We start from the raw sequence: 27,630 nt of genomic DNA, 5'->3' as shown, positions 1-27,630 counted from the left end.
ATAAAGGAAAAGGGCACAAGTGAAACAGAGGGAACAAGATTATGAATAGTTCTTGTAAATAAAATACAATCATGCAATTTCCATTAGAATTAAAATTTGTAAACTAACTAATAAATGATGAAGCAATTCGAGGCTTAGAACAACTCATCTCATCAATTTATACCCAAATACCTAAAAGAAAAACACTGAACTGAGCCTTATAGGAATCACCATCATTTACTTTACATTTGACCAAGTGTCCATAGTATGCCAAATAACTTGCACTATGCAAGGCAATATCCTCTTAAGGTACAACGTAGCTTAAAATAACTCCCAAACTACAGATTTTCATCAATTTTGCTCGAAATGTTTAAAACCATGCAAGGCCTCAAGATGAGCTTATTACTCAATCTTGATAGTATATTTGTATTCGGTAGCAAAACTGAAATTGGTTAAGGGTATAGTTCAGAATTATTATCCTCAAAGTCCTTTTAAACCGAAAGCTTAGAAGTTTTAAAATGTTAAGATTCTAAAGGTAAATGAAATAAACATAAAAGATCCAAATAACTAAGATCAACAGAGTGGGGATATTCAACTATTTTCACTAGAAACACTAACCAACTTACTAAACAATAGAGATTTAATACAAAGTTGTCTTATTATGCAAAGTTATAAAGTATATAGTAATATTACAATTTGTTGAGTGTTTTCTACTTTTTATGGCTTTGAAAAGCAGGAAATCTATGAGTTATGATTTATCATTTTACTTGCAGCTTTAAGAAATGTATACATTTATTATTATAGCCATAATGACAGATGACTGGTTCCAGTGGCAACAATCTCGGCAGGAAACAGATTTAGCAATCTAAATGTTTTATAAGTTTTTGTAATTGGGGAAACTTTTCATAATCTGACATTTGTTAAAACCACTTATTAGAAATTATGCAGCACAGTAGCTGTGGAAATATGAGCTAGCTTCACAATTATAAAGTCAGCCTATGTAGCCCTTTCCTATTGTATATAGTGGCATAAACCCCACGGCGGCCTATCAGCTAACTGGCAGGCAGGGGGCTGCTCTATTCAAAGTGAGAGATACAAGCTGCAGGGCAAAAACCTGGCAGCTCCCATCTGACCCCACAATCCCCTACTGGTGACAGCTCCAAGCTCCATGGCAAATTAGGCCTTCTCATATTACAATTGGAGAAGACAGATTCCATTAGCAGTATCTGAAATTGAGTGGAGAGCTGCACTGTTATCAGACTTGACTCATAAGCACTGCTATTAATCAGAGCTATGATAGCATTTATATATTTCAAGCTATCTGCTGCCGCTGTGATATTCTGCTACAAAGGGTTGATGGGACTTAGGAAAGTGAACAATAGAGCTTTCTGGGAAAAGCAGAGTAAATCAAGAAAGTCTATGACTTCCGCACATTCTGAAGGGATTGTGGTTTACATAAATTTTCTCCCAATTGGAGATTGAGCTCTTCCTCATCTTACACATGGGATTTAGTTGTCACTCAATGGTAACAGCTGTGAAAAGGTGAAGCGGCCCACCGCTCAGAATATTGCCTTTGCTTTTAAAGCAATTAACCCATGAACAGGAGGATACCTGGTGATATCAAAGGGATTAGGCCAGGCAGTGCATTATTAACATTTCCTTGAACTAATTCTAACTCTTGACTAGCTGTCAGAAAAGACTCTACAGTCTTAAAAAAGAGTTTTTGCCCTGCTTTTTTCCCTTCAAAATGAAGTGCTGCTATTTGAGCCTAATATGCCCTCTACTTATAAGAAAATGCAAATGAACCAAGCTCTTAATATGCTTAGCCAGTCTGAGTCAATGCAATTTTAATACAAGTATGAGAGAAATATATGATCAATTAACCAGGGATCAAGACAGATATTCTCCTGAATGGAAATTAATGCTCCAGTACTTTCCATTCTTCTTCAACTACAAAAACTTGGTGACTATTTGTTACTTATGCATAGTTACCTCTGAAATTAGGAAGAGCTTCACATTATTCTCTATGGCAATAATCTAAAATACTCTTTGAGCTGGAAAATCCAAATGTCTCTTAAGCAGGAGATTCTACATACTCTAAGGTATGGCATTTTAATTTTCAGTTCTTTATTGAATGGAATCTTAGCTGAAACCCTAAGAATAGCAGACACAGTGCTCAGAATCAAGTGTACCGATTCCAAAAGTTTAATCAAATTAATTTTTAGTAGCGGCAGAATGTTTAGAAATGTTTACATAACTTATAAAAAAATAAAATATTGCATAAACAAAATACTGGCACAAAACAATCTACCAGGAGATATTTAAATATCACTGAAATTGGCTGTAAGTACTTTGTAGCAAGCAGGCAGTTTCAAGATACCTTTAATTATAATTAATATTCACATATTCTAGGGAACCTGCTTGATATTAGGAGATCTGATTTCTTACTGTAAAACCTTAATGGAGTTATAAAGTTTTTTAATGCACGCTTCCTAAAGCAATGCCTTTTAGAAAAAAAATTATTAAAAAAATATTTTATCTAAGAGTAACTTTGCCTTTCTCTAAAATAAGCACTGAATTTGATGATAAAAACTAAAAAAATTTTACTTTCAATTCAAATGAGTGCACAACAAATGCTGCTGAATGAGTTCTGCTACAGTTCCATTTGGCCCATACTAGTTTGAAAAGGATATGCTGACTCTCAAGCCTGTTGAGAACATATTCCCTGCCCTGGAACTTATCAAAAAAATAGGACACTAGAGATGCTTTCATCTGAGATCATAAGCAATTTAAATCTTCCCTCAAGTAAAGGATTGTTATATGATACTATCAACAGAGTCCATTCTCTGCCAGTGATACCAGAACATATACAATGGAAGCATGTTATTAATGACAGTGAGTTCAGTACTCCTTCCTTACCAAGTACATGTTGATAGGATTTAGTTTGAGGTTTTTAGAAAATAAGTTTGAAATTCATGTACTAAACAAAGCTAAACAATGTTCATATTAGTGATTTATAGGACCTATAACTTTTACATTTTTTTATTAATAGATTTGCAAATTTCAAATATAACACTTTTAAATACCATTCTGTCAAACTGAAAAATCATTTACTTCATTGGCCTTCAAAGAAAAACAAAATCCCAGTTCCTCTAAATCACTTAACTGTAGTACAGAGTCTTAAATGCACAGATGTACACATTAATAAAATGAATACTATTTCCTATAAATGAAATGTATTAGATTAAACTCCTTTAACATAATCATGCTTTAAAATATCCCCAAAGGGGACAATACTTAAATAAATACATGCAGAAATAACTGCCCCAATCTTACTATTTTTAATTCAATAAAGTACAGTGACACATACAGCTTTCAATGTACTGTTTTACTCATATCCTTTCTACCTCAGCAAATATAAAAGAATTCTTGACAACCATTAGGAAAGATTGACAAAAAATGCAGTGTTAATGACATCTTATAGGCTTTTAAAAGCAAAAGAAAGATGAAAGAAAAGCAAAAATTACATAGTAATTGGAAACAACGAAGTAACCGGTCTTTCAATCCAAGTCATGTTTACTGGAAAAAATGGAGCTTTTTACATCAACATATTTAAACAGAAATTTGCTTTTGAAATACAATCTTTGTTTAAAAGGTATAGAAGGTCTTTATGTCCACCCCAAGAGCTAAATATAGTGAATGCTCTGTGAACAATTACCTGAAAAAAACCTAAACCTGTTAAAAGAATTAATTTCCTGCACACCAGTCAGCACTAATCCTACATGTACAGTAATGTTCTCTTAAGTGATGGGGTTAAGAAAGAATACAACTGTCTCCAGGATCAAACCCCCTCAATATTCAACAAGAAAATGGAAAGATGACTTGGTCGGTAGATAAATAAAGCAGTGAAATGTCTTCTGGATGAGTTCTGATGAAGGAGTCAACCTGTGAAGGAATACATTTACTGTACACTAGGACTGGAAAAAAGCCGCCACTGTGCTGCACAAAAACCGCGTCCTGCTGTTGGGTTTATATTCACAGAAGGAAGGTTTTAAAGGTTAAGTTCAGGTCATTTGACAAATGAAATTGTAACAAGCCAGCTGACATTGTATAACGTCTTCTTCCACTCGATCAATAGGCTACTGTTAGTCCTATTACCATAGAGATGGCTTGCTCTTTCCCGAAGGGTGGCCATTGTTTGACAAAACAGATTTGCCACTTGAACTAGGTTGTTCCCAAAGGACGTGTACCTTGTCAATTATTTGTATTCAAAATAATGAAGTATTTTCATATTAAAATTACATGAGAGAGAATATTGTTAGGACACATTTCAGAAGAAAGTAACTTTTCCAAAGTACTAGATTACTAAAACTAAGCAAATATCCAGTCTATAAAGAGTTTTTGTTTTAAAACATGTCAGTAAGTATACGAATTTATCATTAAGACCGTATATTAAAATAAAATGGTCACAGGTCTGTGTGCTGATCTAAAACTCATTATAATCAAGCATAATAATTAAAGCTATTTTAAAATGCAGACAACTCAAAGGAAAATTACTGTCCCAAATTATTCGGATTCTGGAAAGACAAAGAATTTATATATGACTTTTGCAGTGGTTTTTATGTGGCAGGGCATCAACAATTAATATAACAAAAAAACCATGGAAAAGTTTTAGAAAACAAATAGCTTTACTTGCTTTAAGAGATAGCTACAGCATTTAAATATGTGTATATGTTGTAGAAATAATCTAAAATACAAATGAACTAGCAAAACAAATATTAGTTTTTTTAAAAAAATGGCTGTCTTAAATGTCTTATGAATATTAGTAATTCATACATTTAATACAGAACTGGTAAGTTCTAAATTTCATCCTAGATATTTAAAATACTTTTTCTCTCAATGAAAATAATGATATAGCCTTAATTATAAAAGACCAGAAGGAACAATTCTAATAATAATTACTCTAATCATTTAGAAAAAGTATTCATAATACTAATTAATCTACGCAAAAATGTTAAACATTTAATACTTAAAGATATGGCTATCACTGAAAACCTGTAAGACTGAAATAAAAACAAATTAAATAATACAGATAAATGTTTAGTCAATGATCAACAATCACAATTTTGAATCTGGAACTTTCCACAAATAGATTTAATAGTAAGTTTTAGCCATAGTTAGCAACTTTTACCTTCTTACAAACAAGCAAAGGAGAATTTAGAAAGAATTTAGTCAAAGGGCAGTAATATGACAAATGTAAATAAAACAGTCTCCAAAAATGACATTTGAAATTTTCTATTCAAATTATACTATATTTACATACAAAATTATTTGTTTTTATAATAAAATCTGCAATACTTTTTGAAAGAAGTGTTTTAACTTGGTTTTCCCTTTGCAGAAAGTATAATTTGTAGTTTTGACTATAATCCTTTCAGGCATAGGTTAGACTGAGTTAGTAGTGAAAGCGAGAAACAGCAAAGACATAGATTACCAATATCCTAAACTAATGACCTGTTTTTTTAAAAGCAGGGTAGCCTTCCAAACTAGGAAAGCCTTTCATTATGAAGTGGTGTCTCATTTGCTTGTTTTCCCTATAGCTATACTGTAACAAAGTGAAACCTGAGTAAAACCACATTCCCAAATTGATTTCCTTAGTTAATAGCCTCATTTCAAAACATATGCATGTGCATATTTAAAATACAATATAATTAGGTATTAGCTCTGGACCTGACAGGCAGCTGCCTATCAGCAATACTGTGAATAATTAAATAATATTTACCATTTACCAAAAGAAGAACTTCATACTGTTAAATTAAACTGGCCCGTCTGCATCTTCCTAAAATGACAAACATTACTAATTCTGCCTAAACAGAGAATTGTGATAATGAACTGGTGACATCTTCTCTCCACTGATGAAGCAGAACCAATTGTGTAATCATTTGAGGGTCAAACGCATATGAAATTACTGTAAATTGAGAAAGTGAAATCACATGAGTGATTAGGAAAACCGTTCAAGCAACAAAAGGGGTTTTTTTTTTTTTTTTGTCATGGGCCATAAGAAAGCTCCATCTCCAATTAGTCAAAATTATTTTTAACTAATCAACTACTTTACCTGAAAACGGTGAAAAAAAGTAAAGCTGCAGCTGCTGCTCCAAATAAGCCACACAGCAGATTGACTCGGTAGGCAACCGAACCAAAAGGAAATAGTAGAATTGCCAGTTTAGCCACCAGAGTAAACAAAGGGTAGCCAGGAGGGTGGGCAACCTAAGGGAAAATTAGCAACAGTTAGAAGGTTTCCATCTAGTTTTAAAGGAAGAGTCACACTGGCTTTCATTGAAAAGTAGCCCTTTTCCCAGGCAAGTATAAAGATTAAGAGACAATGACTAAATGTTTGAATAGTGGTTTTCTATTGTAATCCTCTTGTGCCAATACAAATAAATATTTTCTTTAGTGGATTTGGCAGCATCTATCACATGGTGTGTCACCTAGAGAAAGGGTGACATATTTCATTGTCAGTTCTTAAGCAGTTTGTTCTCTGGGTTCACAGTACATTAGGGTCATTTAAAAGGCTATTGAAAAAAAGCGGGTTCTGAAATATCACATTGGTTAGAAAGTTGAAAGACCACACTGCTATCGGATTACCACCATGCTGACAGTCCTAAGGTCTTGCCTAAAGGGATCATACACCATAATAAAGTTTATTAAATAATAAACTTATTAAAACTGTTAACCCGATTTATTTTATTCTCCATAGCTTATACAAAATTTGGGGTGATAATAAGCCAGCTACTGTATATATAGTAAAGGCTTTGCTTTATAATTTAGTTTAATTGGATTTAAAACTTAAAGTAAATTGTCACGTACTGTACTTATAAGTTACTAAAAACTGGGGTTTGAAAATAAATTAATCTACTTTACTCCATGCTTAATTAAACTTTCTTAATTCCTAAAACTGTTAATGAGAGCATTGATTAAACAATAAAACTAATACTTACTCCAAGCTCATGTGCGGCTGTGATCAGTTCCCCTGTGAAAAAATAATGTAAAACCAATAATTACTATTAGAAAATGACACTCCTCCAAAGTTTTCAAAATCCAAATGCTTGCATTGGGGTTTTGCATTAATTTGACTGGATAAAACTGTAAATCTGTAGAGATTTAACAGCATGAAATAGTCTCAGAGTATTTTCTCCCTTAGGTCTCATTGAACAAACTATCTTTGATAGTTTTTAGTAACTGGTCAGTGGAAATATAGGTGAATTCTAGTTTCTAAAAGTGCTTATTTTAAACAAGCTCCTACTATAGGGGGGAATAATATTCAATATCTTGCAATAACCTATAATGAAGAATATGTAATATGTATAACCGAATTACTTTTCTGTACACCAGAAACACATTGTAAATCAAGTATATTTCAATTTTTAAGAAAAGCTTACTTTCCGTCCTGAAGGTTGTTTACACTTGCAAATATATAAAAACTCTTAACAGAGCATTAGTGTAAAATGCTATGTTATCCCTCAAGAATTTAGTGCAAAACTGCCTGTAAAAATGCAACCTTATATGTAATATGTGCAGAAGCTGGATTTGAACAGTCTATAAAATGTGCCTTTCCGTCCTAAGCTGGCATTTAGATACCTTCTCTACATTAATTACATTGGATATTTTTAAACAATTGCCAAATGCTTATTAACTGCAGGTTATTTTGGCAAGCTTTGATTACCATAGCACAGTTTTTTTCAAACCATTAAATCACCATGTCATTTACATAGTTCTTTGTAACTCCTCAGCATTAGCAATTACTTCTAAAATTATGATGTAGTAATTCAGTGCCTATTTGATAGTCCTTTTAGTATCCAGGGACTATTTCTGACTCATTCCTATATACATAATACTGTACAGTTTAAGAAATCAATCAATATCAATATTAACTGATTTATGAAAGTTAAAAATTATCTATTGGAAAAAGTATTAATGTCTATTTTCTATCCTTCAGTGGCTATCAATTTCCTTCATTTCTAGAACCCTGATCCTATTTTAGACCTTTTCTCTTGTCTTGGGCTATGGCAGTAGCTTTTGACCAATATTCTATTTCAATTCATCTTCCTACTGAAATCACTAATTATTGCCACCCCCCAACCCCCCAGAGGTCAGATTGTTTTCTTAGTCTAAAATTTCTCAATGGCTGGTCTCTGCCCACTGAATGAAGTTGATTTCTCATCGTGACACCTAAGCCCTCTACGGCTTCTGGTTCCTTTCCCAAGGCTTATGTCCATGAAACTTAGGCTCACCTCTGTCAGATCAGACTCCCCACTGTTACTCTGAAATGGTCCTCTTTTGCACCTCTTATCACTCACTTTCTCACCCAGCATTCACTCCTAAATCCTTCAAGACCTGGTTCAATTGTTACCTTCTCAGTGACACCTTTCCTTACACATACCCCTCCCCAGCTTCACCTATTGGAATTAATCACTTCTGCCTCCTTCATAGAACCTGCCTGAAGCCTACTAAGCACTTCTTTAGATTGCTTTCTATTCTGGCTAGTTGTTTTCATTTGTCTTTCCCACTAAGTTATCCATTTCAGGGTTCTGTCAAGAAGACATCGGCACCTCTCCCTTCTTGTGCCACCGAGAAGTCTCGCACATAGAAGACAACAAAAAGATCTATCATGTTGTCCTCCTTGTTACTTAGACATCCCCATCAGGTGGGATAATCGCTCACTGCAGAGAAGCCCCACAAGGGCATGACAGACAGATACTGCTTACTTAAATCACTTATTTAAGGACATCTTTGAAGCCTTCCAGAAAAATTCAAGAACATCTTAGAAGACAAAAGCCCTTTTTGTATCTTACACAAATTGTTAATGGTTTTAAAATGCTTAAAATAACTTTCCCTTTGTAGAAACTGTTACCAAAACTGTATTTATCATTTTATACTCCAGAATGGGTTTGCTCTTATGTTTTCAGTCCCAAAAGGTTTTAATTAATTTCTGATTCTTACATTTCTGTAGGTGCAATGAAGCACAGTTCAGATTTTCAAGGTCGCTATTCATTCTCCTCAAATAAAAATGTATTTAGAATTACATTTAACATTAAGAAAAATGCCCTACTTTCTCTTCTTTTTACCATTGAAAAGTCAATATACTGTTATTCTTTGTGGGAGTTGGTAGAAAGATGAATCTTGAATGTTACAAACCTCCATCACCAACTCTTTTCGTATGTAAATTAAAATCTAAATAGAAAAGATGCTAGTATTCAAAGTCTATTATGTACCTTTGATAAAAAGCTAAAGAGAAGCACTACTCTTAAAATTGAACATGATAAAAAGAGAAATAGTTTAAAAAAAAAAAAAGCCTTCTGGCACCTTGCTTTCTCTCAGTCAACCCTTTACACCAGGGTTGGATGGCTCAGTGGTAAAGTGTCCACCTACAATGCAGGAGATGTGGGTTTGATCCCCTGGAGAAGAAAATGGCAACTCACTTCAGTATTCTTGCCTGGGAAATCCCATGGACAGAGGAGCCTGGCAGGCTATAGTCCATGGGGTCCAAAAGAGTTTGACAGTACTTAGCAACTAAACAACAAACAATTTGTCAAATATAAGTCCTTCTATAACCTGAATCAGAATTACCTGGATGCCTTTTAAAAATGAAGATTCCTTGACCATAACCCAAATCTACTTACACGACACCCTCTGGAATCAGGGCCCATGTTTTCCAACCAGTCCTCAAGTATTCAATATAGTCAAGCTTGAGAACCACAGCTTTGTCTGGGACACAAATGGGTGGCAAACTCAGAGTAGTTAATAGATGCTTCACCTTTACATAACCCAGTTCCCTCTATATGTTAAAAATATATAAATACACATATAAGCTAATTTATTTTTCCCAAGAATAACAAACACAAGTGAAGGCTAGATTCCCAACCTTTCCTCTAAATGACCAGGAATGCATTTGCCCATAAATCAACAATGTGTATCAAGTGGTACAAAAAGTAGTTTTGGCTAGGCCGCACAATGTGATGGATTCATGAAGTATAATGTAAGACTTATCAGGAAGAAGAGTATATACTTTATGTTGGTCTTGAGATGCATTCTGTTTATTGGTTAAAAAAAAATTCATTAACATGAAATTCAAAGAGAACAGTACATTAAACATATAAGCAAAATTATCAAAGATGTGATTATACAAATTTTACTGGCAACACTGGAAAAGTTTATTTAGCATTCTCAAAAAATGAACATAAAAATATTAGAAGCAACTACTATCCAGCGTCAAATTAAACAAATCAGAATACCTAAAAAATCTGATAACTCTAAGTGAATAGATAACTTTATTCTTTTTTGGGGAAAAAAAAAAACCACATTATTAACGAAAACAAAGCAACAATTGTAATGGTGTGGAGCAGGCACCAGATATAGTAGCCCCACTCAGCTACTGGTCAGCACCACAGTGGACCCTCCCCCTCTTCTGTATAAAAGGAACCCAAATTCAGGTTGTTTTGTGTGTGTGTGTGTGTGTGTGTGTGTGTATAAACTTTTTATTTTGTATTGGGGTGGTGGTGGTATAGCCCTCATAATCAACTAAAGAGTACGAAATTGTACTTATACAGTACTTGGGTGTAATCTCAAAAATGACAGAATGATTTCAGTTCATTTCCAAGGCAAGCCATTCAACATCACAGTAATCCAAGTCTATGCCTCGACCACGGATGCCAAAGAAGCTTATCAGTTCTATGAAGACATAGAAGGTCTCCTAAAACTAACACCGAAAAAAGGTGTTCTGTTCATCACTGGAGATTGGAATGCAAAAGTAGAAAGTCAAGATATATCTGGAGTAACAGTCAAGTTTGGCCTTAGAAAACAAAATGAAGCAGGGCAAAGGCTAACTGAATTCTGCCAAGAGAACGTACTAGTCATAGCATACACCCTTTTTCAACAAATCAAGACTACTTTACACATGGATATCACCAAATGGTCAATACTGAAATCAAATTGATTACATTCTTTGTAGTCAAAGATGGAGAAGCTGTAGACAGTTAGCAAAAATAAGACCTGGAGCTGACTGTGGCTCAGATCATCAGCTTCTCATAGAAAATTCGCTGGTGGCTCAGATGGTAAAGAATGCCCCTGCAATGTGGGAGACCTGGGTTCAATTCCTGGATTGGGAAGATGCCCTGGAGGAGGGCATGGCAACCCACTCCAGTATTCTTGCCTGGAGAACCCCCATGGACAGAGTCCACAGGGTTGCCAAGAGTCAGACACAACTGAGCGACTAAGCACAGCACAAAGAAAACCGGGAAAAACATTAGGCCAGTCAGGTATGACTTAAATCAAATCCCGTATGAATTCGCAGTAGAGACGAATAGATTCAACTAGATCTAGCTAACAGAGTGCCTGAAGAACTAAGGACAGAAGTCCACATATCGTATAGGAGGTGGCAAACAAAACCATTCCAAAGAAAAAGAAAAGCAAGAAGGCAAAGTGGTATCTGAGGAGACTTTACAAATAGTGGAAGAAGGAAGAGAAGCAGAAAGCAAGGGAGAGAGGGAAAAGTATATCCAATTAAATGCAGCGTTCCACAGAATAGCTACAAGAGACAAGAAGACCTTCAATGAACAGTGCTTAATAATAGAAGAAAACAGCAAAAGGGGAAAGACTAGATATCTCTTTAGGAAAATTGGAAACATCAAGGGAGTATTATACCCAAAGAAGGGCACAATAAAGGATAAAAATGGTAGAGACCTAATAGACCCTGAAGAGGCCAAGAAGAGATGGGAAGAATACATGGAAGAACTGTATAAAAAAGATCTTAACAAACCGGATTACTATAATGGTGTGGTTAGTCACCCAGAGCCAAACATTCTGCAGTGCAAAGTCAAGAGGGCCTTAAGAAGCACTGCTGCTAATAAAGCTAGTGAATGTGATGAAACTCCAACAAACTATTCAAATCCATAAGGGATGATGCCATCAGGTTTTGCATTCATTATGTCAGCAATTTGTCACCGTGCTTACTTAAGTGAAGAACTTAAAAGCCTCTTGATGAAGGTGAAAGAGAGTGAAAAAGCTGGCTTAAAACTCAACATTCAAAAAAGTGAAGATCATGGCATCCGGTCCCATCATTTCACGGCAAACAGATGGGGAAGCAATGGAAACAGTGAGACTTTATTTTCTTGGGCTCCAAAACCACTGCAGTTGTTGACTGCAGCCATGAAACTAAAGGATACTTGCTCCTTGGAAGAAAAGCTATGACAAGCCTAGATAGCATATTAAAAAGCAGAGACATCACTTTGGCAACAAAGGTCCATCTAGTCAAAGCTATGGTTTTTCCAGTAGTCACGTACAGATGTGAGGGTTGGACCATAAAGAAAGCTGAGCACCGAAGAATTGATGCTTTTGATTTATGGTGTTGGAGAAGACTCTTGACAGTCCCTTAGACTGGGAGGAGATCAAACCAGTCAATCCTAAAGGAAATCAGTCCTGAATATTCATTGGAAGGACTGATGCTGAAGCTGCAACTCCAATACTTTGGCCACCTGCTGCGAAGGGCTGACTCATTAGAAAAGACCCCTTTGCTGGGAAAGACTGAAGGCAGGAGAAGGGGATGACAGAGGACGAGATGGTTGGATGGCATCACCGACTCAATGGACATGAGTTTGAGCAAGTCCCGGAAGATGGGGAAGGACAGGAAAACCTAGCATGCAGCAGTCCATGGGGTCCCAAAGAGTCAGACATGACTGAGCAACTAAACGTCAGCAAATCTGGAAGATCCAGCAGTAGCCACAGGACTAGAAAAGGTCAGTTCTCATCCCAATTCCCAAGAAGGGTGGTACAAAAAATGTGCTAACCATCGGACAACTGTGCTGATCTCTCATACTAATAAGGCTATGCTTAAAATCCTGCATGCTAGGCTTCAGCATTATGTGAACCAAGAACTTCCAGATGTCCAAACTGGGTTTAGAAAAGGAAGAGGAACTGAAGATCAAATTGCTAACCTTAACTGGATTATGGAGAAAGTAAGGGAATTTCAGAAAAACATCTGTTCCATCAACTACACCAAAGCCTTTGACTGTATGGATCACGACAAACTGTGGAAAGCTCTTAGATGGGAATACCAGACCATCTCACCTGTCTCCTGAGAAACCTGAATGTGGGTCAAAAAACAACAGCTGGAATCCTATATGGAACAACTGACTGGTTCAAGATCAAGAAAGGAGTACAACAGGGCTGTCTCCTGTCACCCTGTTTAACCTACATGCTGAGCACATCATGAGAAATGTCAGGCTGGATGAGTTATAAACTGCAATCAAGATAGGTGGGAGAAACATCAACAGTCTCAGGTATGCAGATGATACCACTCTAATGGCAGAAAGTGAAGAGGAACTAAAGATCCTCTTGATGAAGGTAAAGGAGGACAGTGAAAGAGCCAGCTTAAGACTAAATATTAAAAAACCTAAGATCATGGCATCTGCCCATCACTGCATGGCAAACAGAAGGGGTAATGGTGGAAATAGTGACAGATCTTCTCTTTTTGGGCTCCAAAATCACTGCAGATGGTGACTGCAGCCATGAAATCAGAGGACAATTGCTTCTTGACAGTTAAGAGATGACAAACTTAGTGTGTTGACAAAGGTCCGTATAGTCAAGGCTATGGTCTTCCCAGTGGTCAGGTACAGTTGTTGAGAGCTGGACTGTAAAGAGGGCAGAATGCCAAAGAATTGATGCCTTCAAACTGTGGTGCTAGAGAGGACTCCTGAAAGTCCCTTGGACGGGAGATCAAACCAATCTTAAGCAAGATCAACCCTGAATATTCTCTGGAAGGACTGATGCTGAAGCTCCAGTATTTTGGTCATCTGATGTGAACAGATGACTCACTGGAAAAGTCCCTGATGCTGGGAAAGATTGAGGGCAGAAGAGGAAGTCAGAGGATGAGATGGCTGGACAGCATCACTGATGCAATCAACAGGAACTTGGGCAAACTCAGGGAGATGGTGAGGGACAGGGAGGCCTGGCATGCTGCAGTCCATGGGCGTAAAGTCAGACATGACTAGGTGACTGAACAACAACAACCTTTTTATTTTGTATTGGGATGGTGGTGGTTTAGTTGCTAAGACGTGTCCTACTCTTTTGTGACACCATGGACTGTGTAGCCTGCCAGGTTCCTCTGTTCATAGATTTCCCAGGCAGTACTAGAGTGGGTTGCCATTTGCTTCTCCAGGGGATCTTCCCAATTCAGGGGTCAAACCCTTATCTCCTGCATCTGCAGGTGGATTCTTTACAGCTGAGCTGCCAGGGAAACCTGGTATAGTGGATTAACAAGGTTGTGATAGTTTCAGGTGAACAGCAAAGGGACTCCACCATATGTATACATGTATTCATTCTCCCCCAAACTCCCCTCCCATTCAGGCTGCCACATAACATTGAGCAGAGTTCCATGTACTATACAGTAGGGTTTTGTTGGTTATCCATTTTAAATACAGCAGTGTGTACTTGTCCATCCCAGACTCCTTATCTATCCATTCCCCCTGGCAAACCGATGAGTTCCTTCTCTAAGCTTGTGAGTCTGTTTCTGTTTTCTAAGTAAGTTCATTTGTATCATTTCTTTTTAGAGTCCACATATAAGGGATGTCATGTAATATTTCTCCTCTGTCTAACTTACTTCATTCAGTATGACAATCTCTAGGTCCACCCATGTTGTTGCAAATGGCATTACTTCATTTTTTAATGAGTAATATTCCATTGTATATGTACCAAGGTTTTTTTTCTTTTTTTTTTTTTTTTGAGATGCTAGTCTGTCATCTTTTCAGTCTGCTAGCTTTACAGTTAAAGTAGTTACTCCTTGCTCCAACAACTGTTTTCCTGATTTACTGGCCTGCTGTGCAGAGAGCAAAATGAACACAATCTTAAATTTTAAATAGACTTCATCACTAAATACATGATGATAGATTTAAAAGAATTTAGAGCATAGGCTAGTTAAGAGAGCATGCTCTAAATTCAATCTACTTGGGTTTTTTCCTCTTGACTGCCTCTATCTTCTACTTGTGTGATTCTGGACAGAGCTTAATCCTAGTTTTGTCATCTATAAAATAAATGAGTACCTACCTTACAGGGTAGCAGCTGGGAGAATTAAAATGGCAATCTATGTAAAGCACTTTGAACAGTGCCTGGCACATAGTAACTGCTCAACAAGTATTATTATTCATTCTAATCTCATCCTTCAGGCTCAAACAACCATAGTCAAGAAATATCAATGCTTTTTTTCAAAGGTACAGAACTATTCAACCTGTAAGTAATACTCTCCAGTATCAAAGCTCTCACAACTATAAAGTTATTTCTATTATTTCGTAGAAAACTTGAAAATAACTCCATTCCCCACTATACTAATGAAACACTGCTCCTATTCAATAGGATTTGAAAGAAAAAATAAAGGTAATGAGGTGTAAAAAGAACATCAGGGATCTTTAATGTGGTAGGCAGCCTTGAAGACGACCTCTAAAACTCCAAAATTCCAGTATTCTCACTGGATAACCCTCTGCCACTGAGTATGGGCTGGACATACTGACTCACTTCCAAGAATAAAACAGGGCAGTGGTCTGCCACTGCCAAGACTTGGTTACAAAATGACAGAGCTGTAGGCAGTGGTGCCATCTCTCTCTCTGTGAAACCCCCACATCAAAGAGCTGGATGAGGTTTAGAATTTAATCCTTGTTAGGTTGAACCTTTGAGTTGACTGCACCCCAGCCCACACCAGGACAACAAACTTGTTCTGGATAAGAGCATCCACTTAAACTCCACCCAAATTCCTGATCAATAGAACGCGTGAGAGAATAACTGTTGTTTTAAGCCACTCAATTTCGGGGTATTCTGTTTTGCAGCAACTAAGGTGTTCAGTTTTGTTCAGTCTATGGATTCACTACCCCAAATTTCAGCACCATTCTGACAAAATTACTGATCACTATTAGGCAGTATTAGATGATCAGTTTGGCAACAAAACGAAACCTGCATCTGCCTCTCATCCCAAATACGCAACGATTATTCATGTTAAATAGCCCCCGAGTCACGCTTTTCCATAGAAGCAGCTTCAAGCCGTAACTGGTTTCCACTATTTTAAGTGTTCTCCCGCAAATAGTCTGCAAGGCTGGTTGCTTTTCAACGTTCAGATTTCAACTAAAATATCACCTTCTTAGAGGCCTTTCCGGACTAGCCATCCGGATAGAGCCACTGCTTACCCCACTATCAATCACATTTTCCTCTTACTGTCTCCAATAACTTCTCCTCCCAATACGCTGTGTTTATTCAATAGTTTGTGTATTGTCTCTGCCCGCACTGCAACACTCTCCATGAAACTTGTTCGCGGCTCCTGTCCTCCCTTTTGTCTGGCACACGACAAAGACTCTGTAAGTAACACTGGTATCTGTGGACGAAAAAGGAATGTAAAGCTAGGAAGATGATCTGGAGAAGTGGAGCGGCCAGTTAAGTCCCATCAGGCGAAACCAACCAGCCCTGTCTCGAAAGGCTGAAAACTACAAGAGACCAGAACTACAGGAAAATTACAGAAATGAAAACAGACAAAGTGGTTTTGAAACGCAAAACCCTGCGGGGGGCCCGGGCGGGAGGATGGAGTGGGCGAACTGACCAGACCTCGTGGGAACGGTGAGGATCAGGGAGGGGGCAGGAGGGACGACCTTGAGAGTACATTACCCGAGTCGCCCCCCGGCAGTGAGGGGGGCAGCGTGAGGGTGAACACGGCGGCCACAGCGGCGAACACGGCGACGCCGCCGCAGAGGCCCCCAGCGCGCCGCGCCCCCGCTCGGGCTGCCTGCCCCCCCAGCCGGGCCCCCGCCGTCGCCATGGAGACCCATGGGCCAGAGGGGACCAAGGAAGGAGGACGCGGCGGGCCCCAGGAGTCGGGGCGCCAGGAGCCCACAGGGTGAGAGGCGAGCTCTGCACGACGCGGCCGCGGCAGCTTCCGGGTCGGGCCGGACCGCACCTTTCTGCGCCGGCGCGGGGGTAGAAAATGCGGGGTCTCCCGGGAGCCAGGCCCGGGCAGCCGTCAGAGTGCCCGGGGTTTACAGAATTACAGTGTGCTTTCCACTAGCGCATCACAGGGGACAGCCTTCTTTTAACAGAGGAAGCCTGGGCCGCCGTCGCTATGGCCTCCCCCACTTCCTGGCCACTTGGTCGGGTCTGACAGAGACGGGAGCCAGGTCGTCGAGCGGGCCGAAGGAAGGGTAGTGACTTCCCCCTGAGGTGTGGGGTGGAACTGCACGAGGGGCCCCAGCCCGCCAGCCCCCTGTGTGCGCCTAGTTAGGTCAACATACAGCTAAATCACATGTTTACAGCGAGTAATTATATGCCCGTGTGCTAATTGTTAAATCGCCGAGTTATTTTCAGAGATGAAAGAAAGCTAATTGGTCTTTTTTTTTTCTTTCTTATAGGATGAGGAAAACTTGGGAGATGAGTTGAAACACTTGAGTTTCTGAGGTAGTACAAATAATTTATATCATGATAAAATTGTCTCCTACATTGATGAGGAGGAGTGTTTCTGTGAAGCTTTGACCACGCAGTGGAAAATGAAATGAAGTCACTGCATTTTCCAGTTGGCTGCAATACCAAGAAAATGGGGACTCTTGCACCGGCACAGAGAATGGTTCTTGGTAAGGTCTTTAAGCTTACTTTATATAGTATTGTAGCAACTATTCTGGAGTGGGAGGGGAGGTGGGATATCTCCCTGGAACGCATCTCAAAAGACACTGAAGATCAGTGATGGTCTAAAACGTGTTATAAGCAAGCTGACAGGAACATAGAGTCTCCAACGTAGAGTGACTTAACACACCTGTGTAGACCAGCAGCCATGGCGCCAGCATTACCTTGGTCTTTCTCAGATATTCCATAAGGCTTTCTCTGCAGGGTTGCGAGTCCCTGGAGAACCAGTAGGAGGCCTCTAAAATGCTCCCCATGATCTGACTCCCTGTATTCACTCCCTAATGTAAATCCTCTCCCCTTGAGTGTGGGCAGAACCTAGTGACTCACTTCTAGCAATAGAATAAGACAAAAGTAATGGAGGTCCCTTTGGAGAGGAGGTTATAAAAGACTGAGTTTTCATCTTTCTTGCACTCCCCATCATGGGCACTACCTTGCTGCCCTCCCACTTGTTCACTCTGATGAAGCCACTTAACCAGGTTATGAGCTGTCTTATGGAGCCATCCACATGGCAGGGAACTGAGCGTCACCCCCAGCCAGACAGCCCACACAGAGCTGAGGCCCTCAGTCCAACAACCTGTGAGGAATTGAATCCTGCTAATCCCTCCTGAGGGAGCTAGGAAGCCCATCCTGCCCCATGGGATCCTTGAAGTAATGACTTGCCTCTGCCAAGGCCTTGATTGCAGCCTGCGAGAGACCCCGCTAAGTCTCACAGATTGCTGTCCTGCAAAAACTGTGAGATAATAAATGCTGTTGTCCACTAAATTTGGGGATACTTTGTTGTTCAGTAATAGGTTACTAAGACAGCCTTCCTTCCATTTCTTTTTTTTTTTTTTTCCCTTTCTTTATTTTTCTGCACTGCATCTTGGTTGCTGCACAGGCTTTTTTTAGTGGCCAGGAGCAGGGGCTACTGTTTTGTTTTGGAGCTCGGGCTTCTCCTTGCAGTGGCTTCTCTCGTGGAGCATAAGCTCTGGGGCTCCCTGGCTTCTGTAGTTGCAGCTCAAGTGCTCAGTAGTTGCAGTTCACGGGCCCTAGAACCCGGGCTCAGAAGTTGTGGTGCATGAGGTTTAGTTGCTCCAAGGTATGTGGAATCTTCACAGACCAGGGATGTCCCCTGCACTGCAAGGCAGATTCTTTATACCAGGGAAGTACTGTTCCATTTCTTTTCTGAAAGAACACGCTAGTGAGTAATACTGACTGAGCCAAGCATATGCTTCTTTCCCTTTTTATCCATTTCATCTTTTGCTCAGGAGCTTTGTAAAATGATAACTTTTTATCACGGCAAATTCCACAAGAGCATAAGTATTTGCCCATATTTGAGAGGTAGAGCTCAGTGTTGGAATTTGAATTTGGGAATTGTCACATAAGAATGAGATGAATGAATAAGTTCACAGAGTAATAATGTAGGGAGAACAGGTTGAGGTCAAATATTCACCATCTTCATTTAGGGCATGGCAGGAGAAGAAAAGAGAACAGTGGAAGAGAGGAATGCACCACAGGGAACTAAGGAAGAAATGACATCAGTGATGTTTACCTGGGCAGATTGTTAGAGAGAGGAGAAGGATGGTGAGGAGAACCACATCTAGGTTTATGGGGCTTAAGTTTATCAAGTTTGGAGAATCCTGTAAGCAAAAGGATACAAAACTGCAGATACAAAATTAACTATGGGCATTGGAAGGAGCTTATGCTAGTGACAGGCTGTGAAGTTTTTTTTTTAATTAAAGTATGGTTTATTTTCAATGTTGTGTTAGTTTTAGGCATACAGCAGTTTTTCAGATAATTATATTAGTGTGTATTCTTTTTCAGATTCTTTTCTGTTATATATTGTTACAAGATATTGAGTAGAGTTCCCTGTGCTATACAGTAGATCCTTGTTGTTTATTTATTTGATATATAGTAGTGTGTTATGTTAATCCCAAACTCCTAATTTATTCCTCCCTTCCCCTTCCCTTTCAGTAACCAGAAGATTCGGGCTGTGAAATATAAGCTTTGTTAGCTTCACGGCTAATCTCTTTTGAGGATGGAGAACAACCAGTTCTCTGTGTATCTGTGTCTGACTGCCTTTCAGTAAGCATGCTGACTCCTTTCCACCCTGAAACTGTTTCTCCTTCAGGTATCAGTGAGAGCACAATTCTTTGACTTTCCTGGATCACTTCTATCAAGGCTCCACCTAATGAGAGTGCACCAGGCCTTGGTTGTAGACTTTTCTTTCTCTTTCTGCCTTCTTTCCCAAGATAATCTTATTGAGACTTTAAATAGTAACTCTAGGCTGATAAAGGGCTTCCCAAATGGCTCAGCAGTTAAAGAATCCACCTGCAATGCAGGAGACGTGAGTTGATCCCTGGGTGGGGAAGATCCCCTGGAGAAAGAAATGTCAACTAACTCCAGTATTCTTGTCTGGGAAATCCCATGGACGGAGGATCCTGGCGGGCTCTAGTCCATGGGGTCACAAAAGAGTCAGACATGACTTAGCGATTGAATATCAGTAATCAGGTCCTAACTGTGGTCCTAACTGGTTGACCTGCTTCTTGAGAAACCTATATGCAGATCAGGAAGCAACAGTTAGAACTGGACATGGAACAACAGACTGGTTCCAAATAGGAAAAGGGATACGTCAAGGCTGTATATTGTAACCCTGATTATTTAACGTATATGCAGAGTACATCATGAGAAACGGTGAGCTGGAAGAAGCACAAGCTGGAATCATGATTGCCAGGAGAAATATCAATAACCTCAGATATGCAGATGACACCACCCTTATGGCAGAAAGTGAAGAGGAACTAAAAAGCCTCTTGATGAAAATGAAAGAGCAGAGTGAAAAAGTTGGCTTAAAGCTCAACATTCAGAAAACGAAGATCATGGCATCTGATCCCATCACTTCATGGGAAATAGGTGGGGAAACAGTGAAAACAGTGATAGACTTTATTTTTCTGGGCTCCACAATCACTGTAGATGGTGACTGCAGCCATGAAATTAAAAGACACTTACTCCTTGGAAGGAAAGTTATGACCAACCTAGATAGCATATTCAAAAGCAGAGACATTACTTTGCCAACAAAGGTCCATCTAGTCAAGGCTATGGTTTTTTCCAGTAGTCATGTACGGATGTGAGAGTTGGACTGTGAAGAAAGCTGAGCCCGGAAGAATTGATGCTTTTGAACTGTGGTGTTGGAGAAGACTCTTGAAAGTCCCTTGGACTGCAAGGAAATCCAACCAGTCCATTCTAAAGGAGATCGGTCCTGGAAGGATCATTGGAAGGATTGATGCTAAAGCTGAAACTCCAGTACTTTGGCCACCTCATGTGAAGAGTTGACTCATTGGAAAAGACCCTGATGCTGGGAGGGATTGGGGGCAGAAGAAGGGGATGACAGAGGATGAGATGGCTTGATGGTATCACCGACTCAATGGACATGAGTTTGAGTAAACTCTGGGAGTTGGTGATGGACAGGGAGGCCTGGCGTGCTGTGATTCATGGGGTCGCAAAGAGTCAGACACGACTGTGACTGAACTGAACTGATGTTTTGGGCAAATCATGGTCCCAGAGCTTGAATAGGTGGTTGTGTGGGTGGTGGGGGTATGTTGGAAGGACTGGATTCATGTCGGGGGCAGGGAGTGGTGGTGGTAGGAATCCAAGCAGTGGGAAGAATGATGGGCTCCCAGTGGAGGAGGGACTGGAGGACAGAGGAGGAGCAGAGATGTATATCTGTGAGCACAGATTCATAGGAGCACATCATGAAACCCCTCAGCAAGGAGTGGGAAAGTGATGGAAGAGACCAGGGTGAATTTGAAGGAGATTCCTTTAATCAGGGTGAGAAAACAGGCTTGTTAAAGAAAGACCAAGAGTGGTCAGTTTTCTGAGGTAGTCTTTCTTAAACCTGGCTGATCATCAGAAACATTTGGCAGTGCTTTAAAAAAAATGTAAATTTCTGGGCCCACTCCTGGAGATTTTAATTAGTAATTCCGGGTAGGTCTTGGGTATCTGTACATTTTCAAACCTTCCCAGGTGAACCTGTTGATTAGCTTGGTCTGGGGCCCACTGATCTAAAGTTACAAACCCTCCGTTTACAGATAAGGAAGCAGACTCTAGGGAGGTTAAGCGTCTCACCTGAGCCACATGGCTGGTTGATGGTAGAAGTAGTGGAACTGGGCTTTAATACAATGTTCTTTCCACAATACTCTACCCTCCTGTCACTATATTGAATGGGTAAAATCCTTCCAGGGGGAAAACTCTGAAATATAAGGTGTTTTGGTATGCAGTTATCAAATAGTATTCATCGTTTTTAACTGCAGGTAACCATAGTTATGCACGATAAAGTCAATGAACAATCTGTCTTCACAACTTCATAGTGTTAGTTCTAACTCCAAGTGGAATGTGAGCGGCTCAGAAGTTGGAACCATATATTTAAAAATTTTTATGTCATCAGTGTCTCCCATGTTAAGTAATTGCAACTAGTTTAAAAAAACCAACATATATTCAGTGGTGAAAGCTCTATAAATGTAGGAAAACATTTATTTTTGCGCAGATTTCAGAGGTTTTTTTTTTTTTTTTCGAATCTGTCAAAACTTTGTTGCTTTTGAAATTACAGCTTATTTGGTAAATAATACAAACGCAAGAAGGAGTAATACTCTTCTTCCTTTTTAAAGGCAGTTTTGACAAATGGGATTGAGTAAACCATTCTGTAGACTGAAGAATTCTGAGTTAACAGCGCCGATTTTTCCTTTTGGTAGTGTTATGCTACACTCAACCTGCTTCTCATATCACCTCTCTTTTACAAAGAAGGAAATTGAGGCCCAGAAAGTTTGAGTAAACCTTGATCACACAACTGATGAACTAAGGAGTTTGAGGCCCGTGCTTTCTCCATACACAACATCACACCGTGAAATTTGTGTTCATTTTTCCTGCCCAAGGAGTGCAAGTCACAGGAATACAAGGCTAAGGAACCCAGAGAGCAAGAGAACAAGCAAGACCTGCTGGGGGCCTTTGCTCTCACACAGATCATTCTCATGTGTGTTCTCAGAAGCCAGTGAGGTATTTGAGGGGCTCCTGGCCCTCCCTGATAGAATCTCGGGGTCAGGAGTAGGACAGGTAATGCCCCTTGAGGTTTAGAGACCATCGGGGCTGGCTGCCCCAGGTTTCTGGAAGAGGAGTCTGAAGGACCGACTATTCAGAGTTGCATTGGAAGATGGCTCATTGGTGTCCACATTGATGGGGCTTTGTTTAGAAGCTGGAGAGGCTGCTCATCATATAACTCGGCTTAAAGCTGTACTGATATAGCAAGTGCCCCACCTTTATTTAGATTCTAAATTTATTTAGGGTGGTTCTTTTTAAAAAGATATATTTTTATTTATTTGGCTGTGCTGGATCTTAGTTGTGGCATGTGGGATCTTCGAATTTCATTGTGGCATATGTGATCTAGTTCCCTGACCAGAGATCCAACCCAGGGCCCCTGCATTGGGAGCACAGAGTCTTGGCCACTGGATCACCCTGGAAGTCCCTATTTGGGGTGGCTCTGAAAGGGCCTTCTCAAAGAAGTGCCATCTTACTGGCTTCTGTGAGGTTCTTGTAGCGAGCCCTTGCTTGGTAACATTTATTGCAGGGGAAAGGGGGCCTGAAACCTTCCAAGCTACTTCTCTGTGACTTCATTGTGCTGCTGCTGCTGCTAAGTCACTTCAGTTGTGTCCGACTCTGTGCGACCCCATAGAGGGCAGCCCACCAGGCTCCCCCGTCCCTGGGATTCTCCAGGCAACAACACTGGAGTGGGTTGCCATTTCCTTCTCCAGTGCATGAAAGTGAAAAGTGAAAGTGAAGTCGTTCAGTCGTGTCCGACTCTTAGCGACCCCAGAGAACTAAAAGAGCATTCACCACCACCTCCCAGCTGAAAAGGGGGCTGGAATACTGTCTATTTCAAATCTGAAGTTCATAGGAAGAAGCATAGGGGTGGTTAAACACCTATGTGGATCTCTCCAGGGGCAAAGGAAGCCTGGTGCACTGGGAGATCTCAGATGGTTCTCTGGGCTGCGATCTCTTTATGGCCAGTCTGCTTTAGGCCTCCGGAGCAGGACCTGAGATGAGTCTCCAACTGTCCAGGCCGACCCAGCCACATAATGCTGTGAAAGTGGTCCTGGGCTGTCCTCTGGTCAGAAGGGGAGTGTGAGCCCCAGAGTTTGTGGTCACAGAACTCTGGGCTACAAGGACCTTGTTGCAGACTTTGCAGAAGCAACTATACTGATGCCCAAAGAAGGAAGTTGTGTTGGGTCTCAGGTTGTTCAAAGACCCTGAACAAGAGGGGTCAATGATGATACAAGGGGGACTAAGGGGCCACTTCCTCTGGGGGAGAAGTAAAGATGAAAGCACCCTGTTCCAATGGGGGAGTTGCAGGGGGAGGAGGTGCTGCTGAAACATGCTAGAATCACCCTCCAGCATGACTGGCCCCCAGTGGAGACTGAGACTGTGCTCCCGTCACCAACGGAGCATCCAGGACTAGGAGAGGGGTCTTCTGCCAGAGACTCAAAGTGTGAATTCTTCCTAAGTCCCTGCCACTATGCATCCATGCCCTGGGGCCGTAGTGATAGTTATTTTATAAATCAAAAGAGTTATTGCCTGAAAACATAGCTTATAGATGGACAGGGAAATATTTTTACCATTGAACCTAAACAAGGCTAATTCAGATACAAGAAATGAACTCACCCAAAACAGTATGCATTAATATTGAAGATAAAGTCTCCAGATCCACTCTAATCAACTCCACGAACATAATCCAGCCTTACCAAGACACTTAAAAGGACGCTTGTAAAATTAGATGCCAAAGGTTTTTTTTCCGTAGGTGGTTCATCCATCTACCTTTCCCACTTCCAAAAGAAGACGTTCTGAATCTTACAGCACTAGAGCACACTCCAGTGGTGGTGAGCACAGCAAACACTTCCACACTGTTGAATTTATCCACTGCGAGGGCACACTAGATAAACATTCCTTGTTTGGAAAAGGTTATGTAGGCTTGCCTCAAAACAGCCAAGGGAATTAATAGAACATTTACAATGACTCCAAGCCTTCTAATTCTCTAAGAATAGGGCAAGTTCTGTTTTATCCAGTGTTCAATGCCAAAGGCAAACAAATAAGAATTATTCAAAATTGTAAAACAATCTGAAATAACACCTTACCCAGTGAGGTTTTAGGAAAGCTTTTGTTTTTCCTTCTTAAATCCAAGCCACATGCAGACTTTCTCCTTGGAGATTCTGTTTAAAGAAAGGAAAGGAAGCAGATAATAGATATAATACCTAAAACAAACTCCCTTCAGCCATGACAGTGTTATTACAAACTCGAGTGAGTACCATTATTGCAGATAAATAAAAACAATGGACCAGAACCAATTTTACATAAGGAAATATTCAATTTGTTGCAAGCCTTGGTTTAGACTTTTCTCTGATCTGTCAAGTGATGGTTAATATAAATAAGAATGTCTGTCTTTGCTTATAGATAGCATTCTTAGAAAAGAGCTCAAATTCATTTAGCCAAGTAACAATGTTACCATTTTTTATGTGTGTCTCTCAACCAAAAGAAATAAGATTCACTAGTTTGAAAGGTAAATTATACTCTTAAAATCAAACAAACACAAAGTGGAGGAAAAAATACAACAACACATATAAAAAAAGAAAAACTTTTTTTAAAAGCCAGAAGCTTTGTGTTCTATTGTGTTTAGACTTAAAATATGGAACTATTTAGAAAGAATTAAAGAGATTATGTTTATTTGATTTCAAGTTATCTCAGCAAGAAACACATTTTTCTTACCTCTTTGGAAAAACAGCAGGTCAAATGACACATTTGTGAGTGCCTGCTTGAAATATTGCAGCCACGCTGCAGGGTCCACCTGACCTGAGCACCATAGATTGAGGGAACAAAGGCTCGTGTTTTAAATGTTCCTTTAAGAGCCTTTCTGGGGAGTGGAGGGAAAGTGGGAAGCTGTCACGGGCCTTGCTTTTTATTTTTATCCTATGACACTAATCAGTTTAATTGTATTTCTAACCCATGACTTTAGGATCATAATTAATTTTTCCAAATGCAAACATTATATAGCATAATTCTGCAACTTTGCAAGAATAATACAGTCAGTTTCAAAGTCACCCACATCCTTAAACTCCAAAGAGTTTCCCAATATGTGCACATTCATTCCCTGCTTTGAGTAGATTTTGCTTGTGAATCTGTTCAACAGCAAAGGTAGGTCTTTTATTCTCAATGCCAAAACAAGGAACAGAATGGGTTTATGAAAGAAGAGATCTGGGATCTGAGAATGTGATTCCCCTTATTACTTGACTAAATGAAAATTGTATCCATGTCAGGATCGGTGGGGCTGCGGTTCCCTTATTAAATGGAACGATTTAATAATTGTGTGTCCGAAGATCATGCTAGAGAGGACTTCTCTTGACATTTCTAGAGTTATCATTCCAAACACAGAGCAGAGCACAAGCCCTGTTTAGGGTGTAACTCAGTATAAGGACTTGTGAGTCAAATGTTGAACCCTTTAGAACTACAAACCTTTGTCTGTGGCCTTGGTAAACAAATTCTCACATCTCCATTTAAAGAGATAGCTTGCCAAGGCTTAACTAAAACGCTGGGACCTAAAATGAAAATGGTTTGACCTTGCTGCTACACTTGATACTTCCAAGGCTGATTTCCTCCAAGCTCCCCTTTCTTCACCTCCTTTGCCCTAGGCTTTCATAAGCCAGAGAGAGAAAAAGGAATTTCACTTCCCAAATGCAAGAATTGCTGGTGCAGAACGTAACTAAATATCAGCAGCTGTGCCAGGGCACCTGGGGCCATATAAGGAGACTGACAAAAGACTTAGTTATGAACAAGATCCCAGTTCTCTGCTCATCATGGCTTCATGTGCTTCAAGAAGGGCAGGAAGAATTGGAGATTTGCAGCTATGCTTTTTTTTTTTAATGTGTATGAGAGACATTCTTAGGAAAAAGGATAAAACATATATTTCTAAAGCAACAAAGTGGGACAGACGTAATGTCAATATTGCTCCTGACTACTGCTTCCAACTTTAATGTGTAAATAGTCTATCACCTGGGGATTGTGTAAGATACAGATTGTGAACCAGTAGGTCTGAAGTAGGGCCTCAGACTCTGCATTTCTGATAAGCTCCCACAGGATATTGGTGCAGCTAGTCTGAGGACCATATTTTATTTTTTAAGTTTTTTTTTTTTTTGATGTGGACCATTTATAAAGTCTTTATTGAACTTGTTACTCATGTGTGCTACCTGTGTGTTACAGCTTTTGTTTTATGTTTCGGTTTTCTGGCCGTGCGATATGTGAGATCTTAGCTTCCAGACCAGGGATTGAATGCATACCCATTGCACTGGAAGGCAAAATCTTAACCACTGGACCACCAGGGAAGTTCCTGAGGACCTCATTTTAAATAATTAGGGGCTAGAGCAATTTACTGGCCTTTCAAATACTTGCCCTTCAATACTGTTTCAAAGAAGTTGCATTTAAGAATTGTTACTCAAGTCAACAACAGCTCTCCTGAAGACAAGCACTGCATAGTCTAGTTCCCAGGTAGATCTCTTAGCACCTAGCATGGCGCCACCATCAGAACAAAAAAGATGAAGTAACAGTTTCAGAAGCAAACCTTTCCAGAGGCAATGCAGCACAGATGCAAGGAAGAAGACCTAGGTTCAAGGACAGTTTGTGATATCATCAGAAAAGGTATCAGAGAGCCCTCTTGTCTTCACAGTCTCTCATGAAGAATGTTTGAGAAGAGCATCTCTGGTCTCTCTCTACTTCTCTTTTCAGTGTTTTAAACATGGTACTGTCCTTCCAGGAGAGCAGCAGTTAGACCAGGAAAGGATGAGGTTTGGGAGCAGGCAGATGGGCTAGACTGTCTATGACTGATTTGAGTGTACTCACAGAAGGAAATGGCAACCCACTCCAGTACTCTTGCCTTGAAAATCTCAT

At 39.8% G+C, this 27,630-nt stretch overlaps 1 protein-coding gene and 1 long non-coding RNA gene across 2 annotated transcripts in view; one reads left to right on the top strand and one right to left on the bottom strand.

The window, feature by feature from the left end:
• Nucleotides 1-16,938, bottom strand: part of TMEM260 (transmembrane protein 260) — a 70,776-nt gene extending 53,838 nt beyond the window's left edge. The window contains 4 exon segments of the mRNA XM_004010675.5: nucleotides 6,092-6,243; nucleotides 6,975-7,006; nucleotides 16,672-16,798; nucleotides 16,800-16,938. Of these exon segments, the coding sequence (XP_004010724.4) occupies nucleotides 6,092-6,243; nucleotides 6,975-7,006; nucleotides 16,672-16,798; nucleotides 16,800-16,832 (344 nt within the window). The 5' untranslated portion in view covers nucleotides 16,833-16,938.
• A 224-nt stretch (nucleotides 16,939-17,162) lies between these two features.
• Nucleotides 17,163-26,917, top strand: LOC132660059 (uncharacterized). Its single transcript, XR_009601245.1, has 2 exons — nucleotides 17,163-17,627; nucleotides 20,332-26,917. It is a non-coding gene; the product is annotated as an uncharacterized LOC132660059 (long non-coding RNA).
• The last annotated feature ends 713 nt before the right edge of the window (nucleotides 26,918-27,630 follow it).

This window comes from Ovis aries, chromosome 7 (genome assembly GCF_016772045.2).
Source record: "Ovis aries strain OAR_USU_Benz2616 breed Rambouillet chromosome 7, ARS-UI_Ramb_v3.0, whole genome shotgun sequence".
Taxonomy (NCBI): domain Eukaryota; kingdom Metazoa; phylum Chordata; class Mammalia; order Artiodactyla; family Bovidae; genus Ovis; species Ovis aries.
This window is presented reverse-complemented; position numbering and strand designations above follow the sequence as displayed.